At 36.0% G+C, this 17,901-nt stretch overlaps 1 protein-coding gene across 18 annotated transcripts in view; it reads right to left on the bottom strand.

Moving 5' to 3' along the window:
* The window catches only part of LOC127977884 (ryanodine receptor 1), a 98,313-nt gene that overhangs the window by 60,064 nt on the left and 20,348 nt on the right, over positions 1 to 17,901 (bottom strand). For 13 of the 18 annotated variants that reach the window (XM_052583073.1, XM_052583072.1, XM_052583079.1 and 10 more), the window contains 24 exons: positions 16,525 to 16,644; positions 15,471 to 15,572; positions 14,350 to 14,370; positions 10,611 to 10,685; positions 9,390 to 9,468; positions 8,594 to 8,706; positions 8,401 to 8,500; positions 7,781 to 7,877; positions 7,508 to 7,582; positions 7,261 to 7,417; positions 7,000 to 7,167; positions 6,754 to 6,875; positions 5,595 to 5,781; positions 5,383 to 5,518; positions 4,504 to 4,599; positions 4,273 to 4,391; positions 4,049 to 4,182; positions 3,672 to 3,913; positions 3,404 to 3,596; positions 1,658 to 1,874; positions 1,455 to 1,559; positions 1,242 to 1,345; positions 1,057 to 1,140; positions 794 to 953 (listed from right to left, as the gene is read on the bottom strand). In XM_052583073.1, coding sequence (XP_052439033.1) covers positions 794 to 953; positions 1,057 to 1,140; positions 1,242 to 1,345; positions 1,455 to 1,559; positions 1,658 to 1,874; positions 3,404 to 3,596; positions 3,672 to 3,913; positions 4,049 to 4,182; positions 4,273 to 4,391; positions 4,504 to 4,599; positions 5,383 to 5,518; positions 5,595 to 5,781; positions 6,754 to 6,875; positions 7,000 to 7,167; positions 7,261 to 7,417; positions 7,508 to 7,582; positions 7,781 to 7,877; positions 8,401 to 8,500; positions 8,594 to 8,706; positions 9,390 to 9,468; positions 10,611 to 10,685; positions 14,350 to 14,370; positions 15,471 to 15,572; positions 16,525 to 16,644 — 3,006 coding nt within the window. The remainder of the gene's footprint in view (positions 1 to 793; positions 954 to 1,056; positions 1,141 to 1,241; positions 1,346 to 1,454; positions 1,560 to 1,657; positions 1,875 to 3,403; positions 3,597 to 3,671; positions 3,914 to 4,048; positions 4,183 to 4,272; positions 4,392 to 4,503; positions 4,600 to 5,382; positions 5,519 to 5,594; positions 5,782 to 6,753; positions 6,876 to 6,999; positions 7,168 to 7,260; positions 7,418 to 7,507; positions 7,583 to 7,780; positions 7,878 to 8,400; positions 8,501 to 8,593; positions 8,707 to 9,389; positions 9,469 to 10,610; positions 10,686 to 14,349; positions 14,371 to 15,470; positions 15,573 to 16,524; positions 16,645 to 17,901) is intronic. The other 5 variants (XM_052583077.1, XM_052583088.1, XM_052583087.1 and 2 more) reach the window with 1 other exon arrangement.

Here is a 17,901-nt window from a genome sequence, read left to right as displayed (position 1 = left end):
TCGCACAACAACGGTCCTGTCACAGTTTCTGTTAGTTTGGAGTTTATTTGCACTGTTCTCACTTGTGAGTTGTTTCTAATATGGGTTAATAATAATAAGCATGCTTATTATTAAAATAATGGCTATTCTGCATGACCATATTCTACATCCCTAAGTCTACCCAATACCTAAATTTAACAACTACTTTACAAATTATTAATAAGCATCCAATTTGGAGTTTATTGAGGCAAAATCATAGTTAATGGTTTGTAAATAGCAAGAATTTGACTTTATAATAAAGTGTGACCCAAATTTTTACAGTAGTTATTAATTCCCTTTTTTTTAACTAGACATATTATACCAAATAAAGCAGACAAAACATTTTAATAATCATTTTGCCAAACACTTTATCAAAATAAACATATTTAACATTAAAATTTGAATCTACTGATTATATAACACTGAACTATAATCACATGGTATGGTCTGGGAAATAAAGCACCTCTCCACCATGATCTATAAGATTGTTTATTATATTAATTGTTCTTATAAATTAATTATAAATTCATATAGGTATTGTTTCAAACATTGATTATTGTTTTAGCGTCTTTTTCTGGAAATACAAATGTTGTGTGTATAACTGTTTATGGGCAATTCATGCTGCATTTATGCTTATTACTATTATTAGAAGTATTATAACTAATAAATATTATTGAAAAACTAGTTAACACAGCGACTGAGGATGATCGAGGACAATTTTCTCACTTAAAAACATGTTTTATTGTGACAGAGTCAGCATAGTATCCACATCTACCTGCACAATGCTGTAGGTCCATCCTTGTCTCACTCTGTCCCGTGCCCAAACATTATGCCCATTTTCTGCCAACTTCTCGACCAATTGGTTCTGATTGGGTGTCAGTTTGACGTGGCTGAGGTCTAGAGGAGCAGGTTTGAACCCACTGCTCATCACATAACTGACCAAGAAAAGGAAAAACATGAACACCAAAACACTATACATTATACAAGACAAAAACCTGAGTGTGTGGTTTTTTTTTTTTTTTTTTTTGGTTTTCTTACGTTTTGGGCAATTTTATCTTCTTCAGATTCTCCTCTGCTTTCTCATCTCCCATGCCTACATGGCAACCCAAAGCTAAGAGGGTTCTGGAGAGGTCAAGGAGAAAAAAAGTTGGTGAATAAATGGGATGGACAGATGGATGCATAAGCAATGAACTTTAGACATTTGATATTCAACAGACACTCACTTCAAGGTCTCTCCAGACATCTGGAGGTTATAATTCTTCTCAGGTTCTGGAAGACTCTGAAAGTCCACCAGACATGGGTGCAACTTCTTATTATCATCCCTGAACTGAGAGAGAGAGCATTTAACTTTAATAAGGATGTTGGTTTTCTATGTACAGTATGCTTGTGCTTGTGTTGGTGTATATTTGAGAAAGACAGAGAAAGAAGGTTCTCACCACTCCATAGGTCCAACCCTGCTCAATACGAGTCACAGCCCAGAGCTCATGAATGTTTTCTGCAAGTTTCTCTCTGATCCGCTCCAAATGAGGAGGTAGAACAATCTACAAATGATACAACATACACAGGACATACACTGACTGCTGAGTCTAAGTGTTTTGGGCAAGCTACAGTGGAGTTGTATGTGGTTAGTTTACTTTACCTGGGCAGTGTCAACGGGACAGGGAGTGAATGAAGTGTGCGTGAGGGACTGCGTGGGGCCCAGCAGGTTTCTGACTCCATTAAAGTCATGTTTATACTCCTTAATAGGCTCAATGCGCATTCTGTCTTTGGGGAGAAGAGCTTCATAACATGGTGAGTAACCAGGAGGAGGCAAGAACTTAAAATCCCCATGGCGACCACCCAAGAGGAAGCGAGCTCTGAAAATTAAATGGAAAGATTTTAGTTTTTTTGTTGTTTTCATTTATTATTCTCTGTCTAGATTTTTGGATTTGGACAGATTCTTTTATGTTGAAAAGTGCTCACCAATGCTGCCTTTATTTGGTTAACAAAACTATAAAACAGTCAACTTGTTAAATATTATTAAAATAATATAAAAAAAATAATATTTATTTATTTACAGTCATTGCTACAGTATTCTACTGTGGCCCAGTGGTGCACAACACAATGTAAATTAGCCACAACAGAAGCAAGTTGCAACACAACGGCAACACAACAAAATTAGCACAAAACAACAGAAATAAGACGCAACGAAATGAGCTCAACTCAACTGAAACAAGCCACAACACAACAGAAACAAGTCGCAACATAACGAAATTAGCACAACACAACATAATTAAGCCACAACACAACAGAAAGAAGTCGCAACATAACGGAAACAAGGTGCAAAACAAAAAGATTAGCACAACAAAACAGAAATAAGTCACAACACAACAAAATTAGCACAACACAATGGAAAAAGCAACAACACAGCTAAATTAGCACAACACAATGAAATTAGTCATTATGTTGTGATGATTTCATTGTGCTGTGGAGATTGCATTATTATTTCACATACTTAGAGTACAGTTTTTTTGCACATAATGTACCTGTACATACATAAATGCTCATTGTAATATACCTGCCATACATTGTCAATTAGTATATTGTCATTCCTTACCTACCTATTTGTATTTTTTTGTATTTTTAATCCTTATTGTGTTATTTGTTCTGTCGCTGTCATTATGTTGCACTGCGGAGCTTCTGTCACGAAAACAAATTCCTCGTATGTGTGAACATACCTGGCAATAAAGCTCATTCTGATTCTGATTCTGATTCTGATTATGTTGTATACTGCTGGACCTCCATAATTTTCACTGTCACATGATTCTTCAGAAATCATTCTAATGCTGATTTAGTGCTCAAGAAACATTTCTTACAATATTTATTTGTGGAAATGTTTTTTTCAGGATCATTTAGTAAAGGTCAAAAGAATAGCATGCAGGGTAAACAAGTATTTTGCAGCATTATAAATTATTTTAACGTTTACTTTTGATCAATTTAATACCCTTCGATTTCTTTAAAACTATATATATATATATATACATATATAAAATTTATTAATATGCAAAATCGGAAGCTATATTTTCTTACAAAATAAACAACACTTTGCTTTAGGAGGCCTTTATTAACCCCTGGGAGCCATGTGGGACACTTTTTATGATGGATGGATGAGCTTTATTGGACTTATTTTGTACTACTGAAAAATAACACCCATTCCCTGCCATTATAAAGCTTGGAAGAGCAAGGACATGTTTTTATATAACTTTGATTGGATTTGTCTGAAAGAAGAAAGTCATGTACACCCACGATGACTTGAGGGAGAGTAAATCATGGGGCAATTTTCATTTTTGGATGAACTATCCTTTTAAGATAAGGTTATTTAATACAAAACAGTGATGTTCATTACTTCACTCCAGCAGAGAAGCTAATGACGGGAAAGAAGAGGCCGTCTACGTTGAAGTTCTCAAACATTCCTTGGACTGGATGGCCATTGATACGGAAGGAGATACTGGGCACACTCAGATCCAGACAGCAGCTCACAACATCATCTGCTGCCAGGATGTGCTGGTTGGGCGAAGCAACCTGACGTGGCACATGACCTACACAGAGCAAAAATATGGTTTAAGGACCACAAACACTCACACATATAGAATATAGAAGATCGCCACACTAACCTGACCACAAATGAAGGCCATCAAAACCATAAGAATACAGGTCATCACCCACACCGTTGCCACCCCATCCCTCTCCTCCTCCTGGGTATGGACTGAAGCCCTCAGTTAGAGCCCAGCCAACACGCAGATGGCTGGCCTGAGCTGTCACATACGGTTCCACATAGTCTACCATCACCTCATAGTACCACTTCTTATACTGTGTAGAACCTTCACAAGTTCCCAAGAAGATATTGGGCCTCACGCTACAAGAAGTAAGTCACATGTATGTAGTTACAGGGTTTTGAATCTTTTCAAATTCTTTGAAAACAAAAGCTGCAGTAAAAGAAAACAAGGTGCAATGTAGCCTTTTTAATTGGACGAAAACCAACGGATATTACCTTGATACATAGTTAACGATGTTAGTCTGCAGCAGGAGGTCACGGCCCGGAAGCAGATTTTCTGTGATGAGGTTTTGATTGGACCTCACGGCAACACCGTTACACACACACAGAGAACGCAATACATCTAAAACCTGTCCGGATAAAGGGAGAGGACAGTGAGATCTTCAATGCATAGCAAAATGATAAATGCTAGTTGACCTAAATCACGTTTGCAGTCAGACCTTATGGTTTCGACCGTGCTTGTCCAAGAGAGAAATTATAGACTTGATGTGATTCTCCTGAATGATGTTCAAGACTTCAGGACTTTCAATCAAAACACAATACAGCACCTCTAGGATGCCTGCAGGCCAACAGATAAGAAAGAAGTATGAGAGCAAGAAGTATGTGGCAAGGTAAGGTAATCATTTTGTGGCATTTGTTGACTGTGTGCTCGAGGATGGTTTTATATATACCTGAAGAAGCTTCCAGACGATCCAGTTTACTAACCAGCCAGTCCAGGTTATCGCAAAACAGAGCACAGTTAGAACGGTTTCCTCTAATCAGCGATGCTGTGAAAATAGAGACACATTCAAAATATAATCCATCAATCTGATAAAAAAGGAAAACAACTGAAGAATGGATGAAACAGAAATACATATATTTTTAATGAAGTATGCTTTTTAGATGCTATTCAATAAGTCTTTCATGCTCATCATGGCTGCATTTAGTTACATTAGAAACACAGTAAAAAATAGAAAATAATCTGAAATATTATTACAATTTAAAATGACTGTTTTATATTTTAACATATCTTCCCTAGTCAAAAAATAATAAATTTAAAATACATTTATTGCCAACTAAGTTCAAATATATTAACATATTTACCTGACATATTGCTTTCAAATTGCTATATATATATATATATATATATATATTATTAACGTTATTTGGAGTACTACTTGTGCAGAATGCACTATTTCTTAATATTAAGCCTAATTTGTGTTTTAATGTCACTATTAATGAGGATTTTATGATTTTTTGAAATACTATCATCTTTAAATGCAAGATATTTAAAGTGTAGCTGAAGTATACTTGCAATTGTTTCACTTCAGCACAATCAAATATAATTCAGTATATCTTTAGTTCTTTAGACTTCAGCACTGCTTCCTCACAATTATAGTGCATTAAGCACAAAATCAGCATTTTTTTTCTGAATGATCATGTGACAATAGTACATTTCATTTAAAAAGGGAAAAGAGAATGTCTTTTACTGTATTTTTGATCATATAATTTCAGTCTTGGTAAGCATAAGAGACTTCTTTTAAAAACATGAAACATTTATATTTGGTCACCAAGCAGTTCATATAGCAGGTTGACAATCTCTTTCCAGGATTCAGCAGCTTCCTCTCCGGCAAACTCAGAGAAGTGTGCGGCAGTGTTGTAGACATTCAGACGGTCAATACACTCCAGCACGATGGTGATCATCCCCTGCAACAGAAAAGAGGCGTTAATTAAAGGGGATCAGGGCTGACTGTCAAATAGACACACACACACACACACACACCTCTTCTTGGAAGAGGTTCTGTCGGTTGCGTAGAGAGCGCAGCTTGGTCTGTTTCTCCTCGTGTTCCAGCTCCTCCTCTGGAGGCCGGAAGTAATGGATCAGATCCTGCAAGGACAGGATCACTCCATCCAATGGCAAGGACACCGGACCGGGGGATTTGTTCTTCCCACTCAAAGAGTCTAGACCTCTGATGTACAAGAGAGAGAAGAGGATGCATGCAGATTCACACACACAAGAAAATATAAGGCAACTGTCTACAAATATTATCTTAAATAATCAGTCTGAATAGGCTAATTGTCAGAGCTTTTCAGTAAGATTTCCATATATATGATATGACATTTTTAAACACACACACACACTCACACACACACACACACACACACACACACACACATATATATATATATATATATATATATATATATATATATATATATATATATATATATATATATATATATATATATGTGTTTTTTATTATTATTATTAAAATTATGTAAAAAAATAAAATAAATAATAATAATAATAATAATAATAATAATAATAATAATAATAATTAAATTGTTTATTACTTGCAGACCAAAAGTTTGGTGTCAGTAAGAAGTCAAAGAAGTCTATAACATTATTATAAAACAATACAAAAAAATTATATTTAATAAAATTTTTAATTTAATACTATTTTAATATACTGCAAAATATTATTTGCAAAGTCTTATATGTAATCATCACATCAAATGATCCTTCAGAAATCAATTCATATTCTGCTTCAAAAAACTTCATCAATATTGAAAACAGTTATACATAAAAAAAATACATATATAGAAATAGTTAAATATGTATACATATTATTTTTGTGGAAACCATTTTAATTTTCAGTTCAAAAGAACAGAATTATTATATAATTTCATAATTTCATTATTTATTTTTTATTTATTATTAATGTCTTGCTTAATAAAAGTTTATAAAAGTACTGCACCAAAGTTATGCATAATTAAATGTCATATTGCTCATAGTTTCACTTTTTTATCAAACAATAGATAGTAACAACAGAATATCACCAAATTATTTTTCTGCCTATAGAGTATTACACATTATTCCGTGACTGAATAATATATACAGTATAAATGAATGTTAGATTGTATGTGATGTACAGTCGTACTTGATAAACTGTGTAAAAAGGCCTGTGGTGCTGTAGATCATACGAGCAGCCTGAGACTCTTCCATCTGAGAGCGAGAGCAAGTCAGTGCATCATCCATGTGGCCCTCTTGATGTAATATGGCCTGAGAGAAAGATAAAGAAGGTTTCGATTTCATGTACGATCATAAGAAATACAACAGTTTGAAAGTCTTGACATCAGGTGTGTGAGTGGGTATCATGTGGTTTGTAGTTCAGCGAGCTTCATACCCTTCTCTTCATGGTTCCCAGGCGAGCCGCTTTAGCATCTAAAGCAGCGTATGTGAGCCACAACCCTGTGGAAAGATGCTGCATAAAACACATGGACTCGCCATACTTGATCTCCGGAACACCCATTCCTTCCACGTCTCGCTTCTTCTGAGCCCCCTCCACTTTCTCCTGTTCTCCAGGAATGAGAAATGCCAGTAGAATTCAATAACTAGTCAAATAAAAAGCATATATTTTCTTTATTTTATAAAAGTTCAAACGTACCTTTGATGCACGGAAACAGAAGGCGGACAATTTAGTGTTGGCTTTCTCTGGATCCAGAACCATCAGACCTTTCTCCTCATCCAGACACAGGTACCGACCCGTTGTGATGTGGCGTACGCGGAAAGCCTGGCCCCACTTCATGTGGCTACCGCTCCAACTGCAGGGAAATAACAGATGTGTATTACAAAACGTATATGCAAAATTTTGTATAATTATGTCACAGTTAAGAGATGAGTGATTTTCTCACCCAATTCTCAGAGGCTCAAGTCTCCACAACGAACGGGCCTGACTACACACCGCCCCTCCTTCATACTGTGCAATTCTAGAGAGAGAATGACATTACTATCATTTATTTTAAGAATTTAGTGTGTAATACACAGTGCGAGGAGGTTAGCCAATCATAACACTTCATTTACTGTACATACAGACAGTACAGTAATACAAACAGCTTGCTTAATTATATATATATATATATATATATATATATATATATATATATATATATATATTCTTCTCTTACTTGCGCTGCTCCTCTCCCTGATCAGGTGTTGAGATGGCCAGACACTCATCCATGTGACCATGAAACAATCTTAAGACATGACCTCCAGTTAAGTACCCTGAAAAGAGCAAATATAAAGCATTTATAAAACGTTGCGCAGACACCATTCTAAAGTTGATCCTACCATAATTTCTCAAATATGCATATGTGTGGTTCATAAAATGAACGTACGTGCAGAAAACGCAAGTAAGCCTCTCTTTCAGATGCAAGATCTATGAATCGCAGTTGATCTTGAACTTGCACGCTGCTGACTGTCTTGTAAACGACTCCTAATTAATGTCATTTACATGTAAAAGATCGCAGTCGTCATCCAAATTCTTTCATTTAGAACAGCGAGCCGCAAGAACAGATTATATTTCCAAAAAAACCTGTAGTACTCCGACAAGAAAAAGTGCGTGCCATCTGCTCAGACCCTGACGTGATGCTAAGCACTTTTCCACGTCAAAGCCGTTTTTTACAAATATTTATTTAAATATTTAACCATGTTTAAATATTTAAGCGTACTCACGCTTTATAAATGATCTTTCAGGACATTTCGTTATTATTTTATTGGGGATTCTCTGTATTTGCTAGACACTTACCCTCTGCCAGCTCACAGCCTGAGCAGACTGGATTCATGTTCCATAAGGTCTGCATGAAGGAGGCATCTACCATCAGGTCGCCGCTGGCGTACGACAGATGCTGCAAAAGTTATCAGAGATACCAGCTGTCAGCTGCACAGAGAATCATGTTTGATATTATTATTAGGTCACTTATGGATCTAAAAAGTCTTACTAGGTATCTCTCTGATGACACGCTAACCAGGATCAGGTCGTCTCCTACCCTGACCTTCTCACCCTCTGACCTCTGCTTGGATGCAGGATGGATGGTCCACCAACACGCTTCCCCTGAACATACAGAGATGCAAGGAATTTGTCCAGTAAAAATAAATATTATTATAAATACTGCTATAACCTAAACAAATGCATACAAATATAGGTTTAATAAGAGAATGTGACTGTTGTGATGACTTTTTGTTTGTGTAATGTGTGGGTATTGTTTGTGTGAATGTTTCTGTGTTGGGTGTTCTTTTCTATCTTTTTTTTTTCCTCCCTCTTTAATTATTCTCAAGTGTGAATAGCCAGAAAGCTGATTGTCATTGAGTTGCACTGGCACTCATTGTGTTTCATGGTGATATAAATGTGCCCTTTGCAGACTGTGGAGGAGACGTGGGAGACAGACATTCGTTAGCTTTACCATCTGGTTCACACTGTTCAGAAAATACTCTTTTTCCTGGGTTTCTATAGTGGGATCGGACATTGCATTGTTGTTGCTTTTCGAATCCCTGAAGTCTGGGGTTTGATCGTGAACTGTTATGATATTAATAATAATATATTTATAATAATATTATAATTATTGTTTAATCAATTAGTACTACTTAATAAATAAAAAAATAATTATTATTATTATGTTGTTGTTGTTTTTTAAGCTCAAGAAAAATAAATACAAACAGGAAAACAGATAATAAACCACTAGTGCTACTTAAAAATATATTATTATAATTATTATTATTATTAATATTATTATTTACCTGTAGAATCCTCTTGCAGGCCCACATCAAAGGCCAGCTTGTCTGTGAGTGAACGTGATGTCGTCAAGCAGCTCAGATACTGTAATTCAGGGTAAAAACATATCTCCTTACAATGAGAGCCGTCATATTAAAGGGGGGGGTGAAATGCTATTTCATGCATTCTGAGTTTTTTACACTGTTAAAGAGTTGGATTCCCATGCTAAACATGGACAAAGTTTCAAAAATTAAGTTGTACGTTTGAAGGAGTATTTTTGTTCCCAAAATACTCCTTCCGGTTTGTCACAAGTTTCGGAAAGTTTTTTTCGAGTATGGCTCTGTGTGACGTTAGATGGAGCGGAATTTCCTTATATGGGTCCTGAGGGCACGTCTGCCGGAAGAGCACGCGCTCCCGTATAGCAGAGCTGAGAGCAAAACAGACATTCACTGATCAGAGCGAGAGCGTCGCGAAATGTCACAAAAGGAGTGTGTTTTTGGTTGCCAGGGCAAGACAACCCTGCACAGATTACCAAGGAAAAAACAGCATTAAGGGACCAGTGGATGGAGTTTATTTTTACAGAGCATCAACGGAGTTGTGCAAGTGTTTTTTGTTTGTTCCCTGCATTTCGAAGACGCTTGTTTTACAAACAAGGCCCAGTTTGACGACGGATTTGCGTATCGTTTATTTCTTAAGGATGATGCAATCCCAACGAAAAAGGGTCACGATCGTGTGTTAGAACCGGATGCGGTGAGTAAAACTGCTTCAAATATCTCTGCCTCCTTGTTAGTGAGTCCCCTCCCATGCCGGAGACCCGGGTTCGAGCCCCGCTCGGGGCAAGTCGTTGCTGCTGCTGCTCTCGTTCAGTTTCAGCCTCGGGATCTGATTCTGGATCAAAAATAAACGGCTGAATCTGACTGTAAGCCATGGTTTGTTTTGGATGATGGTTTTTTCCTCACGGTAATGTCACAGCTTCCACATGCTCTCAACGCAAAAGCCTACTGGCGCTCGTGATTCTTTAGCTCCGCCCACACGTCACGCCTCCAGTCGGTCGTGTTTTTCCGGGAAAAATCGGTACAGACTATCTTTCTCTTATGAATTTAATAAAACTAAAGACTTTTTGGAGTTATGAAGGATGCAGTACTACTCTATAGGTACTCAAGATTAACAGGATATTGAGTGAAAACGAGCATTTCACCCCCCCCTTTAAATATCAGTAAATAATGAACCCGTCAATCATCTCTCACCATGCCAGAGTGGTAGTGTCTCAGAAGGATGGCATGGCCATAGAGCAGCGTTCGGTGTCCCCCTCCCTGAAATGACTGGAGATTGAGGAAAAACAGAGAAAATAAATGTAAAACAACTTCTTTGTACTCGAATTGTGCTGTAAGGACTCAGCAAAGGGGACTACATTGGATGGTGAACAGCAGCATTTTACATAGGAAAGGGCTCCACCGTTTTCACATGGCGACAACACTGAGACATAAGAAGAGGTAAACTGAAAACAAAAACTGTTAAGAATGAACAGAGAAAAAAGTACCAGGGGTTTTCTTTACATGAAAGTTTACATTCACAGGAAGTACAGTACAGTACTATGGAAAGAGCATACATATGTACAGAAACAACCAATGAACAGTAAGTCAAAGAGTCAAAGGTCACATTCAGACGTCATGAGGAAAACAAACACATCCTGTGGACAGCTTACCTTTTCTCAAAATCCAGAAAGGATTAAAAGCAAAAGAACATGATTACTGTTGCTATTAGTGAGTTTTGTCTATAGTTTCATACTATTTATGGGTGTGATTATATAAATAAGAGAGAGCAAGAGAGAGAGAGCACACCATAGCAGTCCTTAAAGAGACAGTTCTCCCCAAAAAAAATACAATTCTAACATTGTTTATCAATCTTATGTTGCTCCAAATCTGTTGTGGGTCAAGGAGTTTTTTATTTTTATTTTTTTACATAGTATATAATGTACAGAAGAAAGTTATAGGTTTGGAACGACATGAGGGTGAGTAAATCCATTTTTTTTTTTTGTAGATTAGCACTGGCTCAGGCATCTTCTCAGCTGCCCATGTGTCAGCTTTTAAATGAAAGTAAAAACAAAAACATTAAAAATAAATTTAATTTAACTAAAACTGCCATGGTAATAAGCTACAGGAAGGTTTCCTGAATGCCATGCAAATATTAATTCCTATTTTTCTGGACTATAAATTGCATAGGTATATGTAATATACCCAGTGGTCTAATTGTAAAAATATAATCCCCTCTCAATTTGAGCTCCGAATATAACTCTTTGGGGTCATTGGATGCGACGTGCATTTTTACAATTTGTCTGAAGTGAAGTGTGTGTTGGCAGTGTGTGTACACAACAAGTGGCATAGCAAGTCAGCCCCAGGCCAATATGTAAAACATTTGTACCACAAAAACACACAGGCTTTTTAATTTTTGATTTTAATTATTTTGTTTTAAATAGTAATTTTTGGCATTCTATAAATATATTTATCATGTCAGTGAGGCACATATTTGCTGAGTTTCGGTTCAGTTTTTGTGAAGCCCTCCTGCTCAAGAATGAGACTGCAGGAATCCACCCTGTTTGTTTTATTTATTTTACAAAAGCACAACATTTGTTGATATTATGAGACCACACAAATAAAAGTAGACACTTTGCAGTTTCGAATTATGTATACTCTTACCTTTATGAGGAAAAATTACAGCGCATTTTAAGTTTCCACCCTTATAAAGAAAAAAAATGCAAGTGATCACACTGATGCCTCCGTGTCCTTCAAAGCACGCTTCAGCGTCTACTCTTCCAATCACAAATGATTGTATATTTATCACACATTTATCTTGTATTCATTTATATTGTGAAATGCATGATTTTTTTCATGTCTCAAACCTTCACAAGAAGTGTGTATAAGGTTCTTGTAACGCTGGTCTCTGTTTCCCTGAGTCTCCACTAGTGGTCTCACTTCCCCATAGGCACCTCACCGTAGGCACTACAATTCCCACTAAGCCTTGCCCCCTTCATCACAGTAATTGCACTCCTGTTAATTGTACTCAGGTGTCTTCATTTGATCGTCATTACCCTGCCTATATTAACCGGTCTTTTTCTGTTTGTCTTGATGGAGTCTTCTCTTTTTGTCACCCAGTTTCCTCGCCTTCCGAGCTTCCTGTTCCCATTCCTGTTCCTTCCCTGTTTGTTTATTGTTGGATGGATTTATGGTTTTGACCCCTGCTTTGTTGGATGCTGATTTGGATTACCCATTAAATACCACACTGAATTTGGATCTCTCGTCTCCTGCGTTTCTCTGGGTTCTGTCATATTTTATGAATCATTGCAAATCGCCTAGGCTAATAACGTGCTAGTTCCGTGGCTAAAGTAAACAGTATCATGAGAATGTCTCGCCACCCCACAGAAAAAGGGGGTGGGGTCAGCAGAGCTCATTAGCATTTAAAGAAAGATGGACTAAAACAGCTTGCTGAAAACATCATCATTACAAGGTAAAAGGGTGTTGTTTTACATTACCATTGATAAGTTTTAACCAAAGTACGCTACAGACTCTTCATTACATTTCTAAAAATCATAGCAAATTGTGGAAAATGGGCATCTGACGACCTCTTTAAATAAAATAAATAAATATAAATATATGATTATTTGAAATTATTTTAACTAATTACCCAACTGTCTCTTTAGTGTGCAGAAAGAGAAGCATCTGGAAACTTGAAAGCACTTGGTGCACCTTAGGCTACCTAAAATATTTCTAATTCTATATTTATCTTAACCTCATGTCATTCCCAATCCTTACTACTTTTCTGGGACTTGAATGTTGTAGTTCCGTTTCCGTCTATGCAAGGTCAGAAAGCTCTCAGATTTTGTCAAAAATATCTTCATTTGTGTTTCGAAGATGAACAAAGGTCTTACCGGATTTGAAGTCGACTGAGTTATTAATTACAGAATTTTAATTTTTGGGTGAACCCCTTTAATTTTCAATGAAATTACATATTTAATATGCTGTCAGACTGCTTTTAAAGCTGCATTTTCCCCGCTCCCTGTTTTTACCTACATTACATGGTTTTGCATTTTTCAAAATCCTAAAATTTACATTCACAAAGTGTCACATATGCTTTGCACCTGGCATGTTTATTTATTAAGTATTTCAGCTAATTTGATTACCAATTCATTCTACAGCATTCAACAGAAGGTTCTAATAGGCTTCAGGTGGATAAACAAAAATATCTCATACAAACTAATTTGGAGATGCTAATCTGGAAAACAATCGGCCAAGTTAAGAGTTTAAAAAAATAGTTTCTTTGTTTTTTTGTTTGTTTTTCACTATTAACCTCCACAGTAGTATAATAATTTATGCTAACATCAACCTTTTCATTTCATGTCATGATTGTGTGAAATAAACCTGGTAACCATTACAGCATATGGAAAAATAAATTGGGAACATTTATGAAAAATATAGATATTAAGAATAAATATAGATATTAAGTTATTGATGACAGAATTTTCATTTTTGGGTGAACTAATCCCTTTGAAACATGAACATACAGTATCTGTGTGGCCCACAGGTTTCATGGCTATCAGCTTTGATGTTAGCCAGGAATGAATGTTAGTGCTGTGGGCCGTACGCTGAGGATCATATCCTTATCCAGGATTCAGTGGCACTGAGCTCATCTTACACATTGGAATGCTCTCTCTCTCTCTCTTTCTCTCTTTCTTACAAATGTACACACTTATACACATAGATGTGGTGTCATTTGAAAAGCCATTTGGAGAGCAAATGGGATTCCAAATCCAACCAAACCAGACAAAGAAAGAACAGAAGAACAGGTGACAGCAGTCAAAGGTTAGACAGAAGTAAATGTTTAGAGGTGAAGAAGAGCTACAGCATTATTCATTCACACCGGACACTGAATAGGAGACTTCTGTACAGAGGAAAGAAGGGTGATGAGGTTACGATGAGACATGAGACATACCCATTTATCCAAATCGACTGCCTAAAGTTGGCAGGAATGGGAGACGAAGGTTCAGAAGAGAAACAAAGAGTACAGGAAATTAAGTTACACTAACAAATCTACCCTCCATCACCAGAATATACCTCTAATAAACTGGCTTTTAGATGACCCCATGCACCCAAATATAAAAATAACAGAGAAGGATTCAAATTAAGAGCAGCAAAACACTGTTTGTGTGTATACAACAAACACAGTATGTGACCAAAACGCTAGAAATCCATATTGATTAATTTGAGTAAAAATGTGTTTTCTTATCAAGAACGAGGCAAGATGTAAACCACTATTTTTCTGTTTCAAACTTTCACATAGCATCTTTAGGATATAATAACATAAAAAATTCAAATCCAGACTTGATTTTCAAAGATTGTTTTTTTTATAGAACTTTAAAACTTATAAAAAAAGTCTTATCAATAGGTTGTGCTTCTTTCCCACTGCAGAAACCACCACAGTTTCAACAATGCCGACAAAATTATAAAAATTATTAGGGCTACACGATAAATCATGAGGTGCTAACTTTTTAAAAAGAGTCTTCACATTTAAAGCCATTATATTGTTAGTTCAGACTGATTCGCGAAAATGGAAAGCACACAAACACAAGAGGCAGAATTTAACGCATGAACCAATCACAGCCAATCATAACCAGTCATATCCAATCATATTGCGATGAAGGCATTGCCTCTTCTCTTGTGACTTTCCACCATTCATTCTCAGTTACCCCCCACCTAACTCACTGCACACTTTAGTGAGTCTGTTAAAACTCAGTGGGCTCAGGGGAAGCGAGTGAGACTCCCAAACAAACTCCCATCGTAACTTATCTGCTAGTGTCGCTGATGGACAATGTTTCTTTAGAAAAATAATTTATCCTACTACTATAATCACATTTTCATTTTAAAACCGCATTTTTACTGTAAGTTTTCTTTATTAGCTCTAAAGGCTACATCTTACTGTATGTAATTGTAAATTGTAAAAGGATGTAATATTCTTTGTTCATCATTCTTTTTCTTTTTGACCCTCTGCTTTTCAAATTGCTCCCTGCTCTCCACTTCTCCATCTTTCTCTGTCTCCTTCATGGAGACTCTCACCTCATTCATCTCCACGGTGTTGGCCAGCATCTCCTGCAGGGCTCGTACTGACAGCGACTGCTCCAGTACAAAGGCACAGATTGCCAGATCAGGCGGCACATTCTGCAGAAGAAGATGAAGAAACACACAATTGTTTTGACTCATGCATAATTAATAGATTTAAAAAAATAATAATAATAAGGTTGTTACTGGCATTATAATTTTACAGACTCATCCTTAGGAAATAATGTTTAGTGATGAAAAATGTTAACTGCTGCATTTTAAAAAACACTAAAATGAATATATTTGTGTGTATTTACTGTACTGCTTTCAGCAGTGCTTGTAAATATAAACAGCACGGCAATTTTATTTGTCTACAAGCATGTGCAATTTATTTCTGTACAAAGTGACAAAACAAAACAATACATTACAATAATAATTTAATAAATTTAAACATTTATTAAAAATATATAGAATTTATATATCTATTTACAAAAGTATATAGAAATGTATACAAAAATATATACATTATTCTACATTTTTAGCATTGCCTGACAAAAATAGCTGTTGTGATCTAGCAAAATATGGTTTACTGGATATTGTAATGAGGAATATTGAAATATACTAAATATAAGATGCCATATTTAAGTAAAATATTATTTTAGATAATGTAAAATATACAATAAAATTGTAATAATTTTAGTAAGAATATATACAAATTTAAACATATTATGCAAAAGTTACCATTATTTTATATTTTTTGCAGAGTATATTTTGTCTGACAACTGGTGTGATACAGTAAAAACATATGTTTGGTAAAATGGATAATTGTAATGAGGAATATAAAAATACTACTAAACTATCCTGCATATAAAATGTATTATGTAAGTATTATTTGCCTTACAAAAATAACAGTAATATAGCTATTTTATATATTCATATATAGCTAATTATTATTAATTACATAACTACAATATAGCTTTTTAAAACTAACTGAAATAGTTTTTACTCCAGATATTTGTAATGAGGAGCGGCTTTCCTGCCCGGAATATCAAAACTTTTTTGATGACTATACCTGGGCATTTGACGTTGTCTCTAGAAAGCACAGACGGTTCCCAAAGCCTTCACAGGAAAGGCATAGTTTGATCTGCTCCTTCAGAACAGTCGCAGAGCACTGGAGTACAACTTGGTCTTCCTGTGAGCCAGAGCAGGTTGTGAAAAGGAAGAAAAAACAGAAGGAATACAAAGTGAGATTATGAACAGAGCCAGATGGCAGAGGTGACAATGACTCGTGAAAATGGGGTCTAATAAACACCTATTCATAGTGAGACGTGCAAACATGTTGAATGATAAAACACCGATTAGTGAGACACAAACACACACAATGGCTGGAACGTTCATAGCACAGCATGTAAATACAGAAATAATCACACCCGCTTCCAAACACTCTCCATCTGTCATGTATAACATTCTCAGCTGTTCCCTCCACTGCCTGACATGATGGAGCCATATCCTGCACTCCCTTCTCCTCTCTTTCTTCAGCCTCCTTTTCTCTATCATTTGTTCTCCATCTCTCTCTCTCTCTCCTTCATATTTCACTGTGTCCTAGTGTTTTTTTCCTTCTTCTGTAACAGCACTTTTGTCAAAACTCAAACCTCACGATTTATCTTCTACCCTCCTATACAGGAGAGAATTTGTGTTTTTTTGCTGGTACATTCTGTCCCACAATCCCCTGCACAGAGGAAATGGGGCCAGTCTATCGTTTGTAAGGGCACAGAGGCCTTTAAAACTCCAGGTGTTTATAGTCGCTAAACTAAGAAGGAAGGAAGATGGCTGGATATAGCTGATATTAAAGCCTTTGTGACTTACGCTATGTGGTCAGTAATACAGTACTTACTACTTATGGCCCATATGTTGTTTCATATCCAGAGATTAAGTTATTTAATTTACAGAGATCACTTTGACAATGATTTTAATAGTTGGCACAAGTTAGTGTTTCAAAGTAGACCGAATCGGACCATAAAGTAATAATGGGGCAGGATAAGCAGATATAGCCAGGTATAATCAAGTTATACTTTAAGTATAATCTCAAGTTGGTTGCTGGAAGAAGGTACACTGTGTGTGTGCGTGTGTGTGTGTGAAAGAGAGAGAGAGAGAGAGAGACCTTAATACCCAATACTTACAAGTATATGAATTTTTTAAATAGCAAAACATTGGGTGACACACTCCTTGGACAAGATTCTAAATGCAAAGACAAAAGCAACCATCCAAAATATATCATAAATGCTAATATTAAAAGTACAGGGTGGCAGATACCCAATATACATTTTATGTATTATTATTTATGAAATTAATATTAAAGGAACAAATTTTTTCAGAATTCACAACAAATATATACTTGCTTATTTTTTACATTTCACAACATCAGTATATGAGCACTTTACTTTTGCTC

The sequence above is a fragment of the Carassius gibelio genome, chromosome B18 (genome assembly GCF_023724105.1).
Source record: "Carassius gibelio isolate Cgi1373 ecotype wild population from Czech Republic chromosome B18, carGib1.2-hapl.c, whole genome shotgun sequence".
In the NCBI taxonomy this organism is placed as follows: Eukaryota; Metazoa; Chordata; class Actinopteri; order Cypriniformes; family Cyprinidae; genus Carassius; species Carassius gibelio.
The sequence above is the reverse complement of the archived record's forward strand: the minus strand, read 5'-3'. Positions and strand labels throughout refer to the sequence as shown.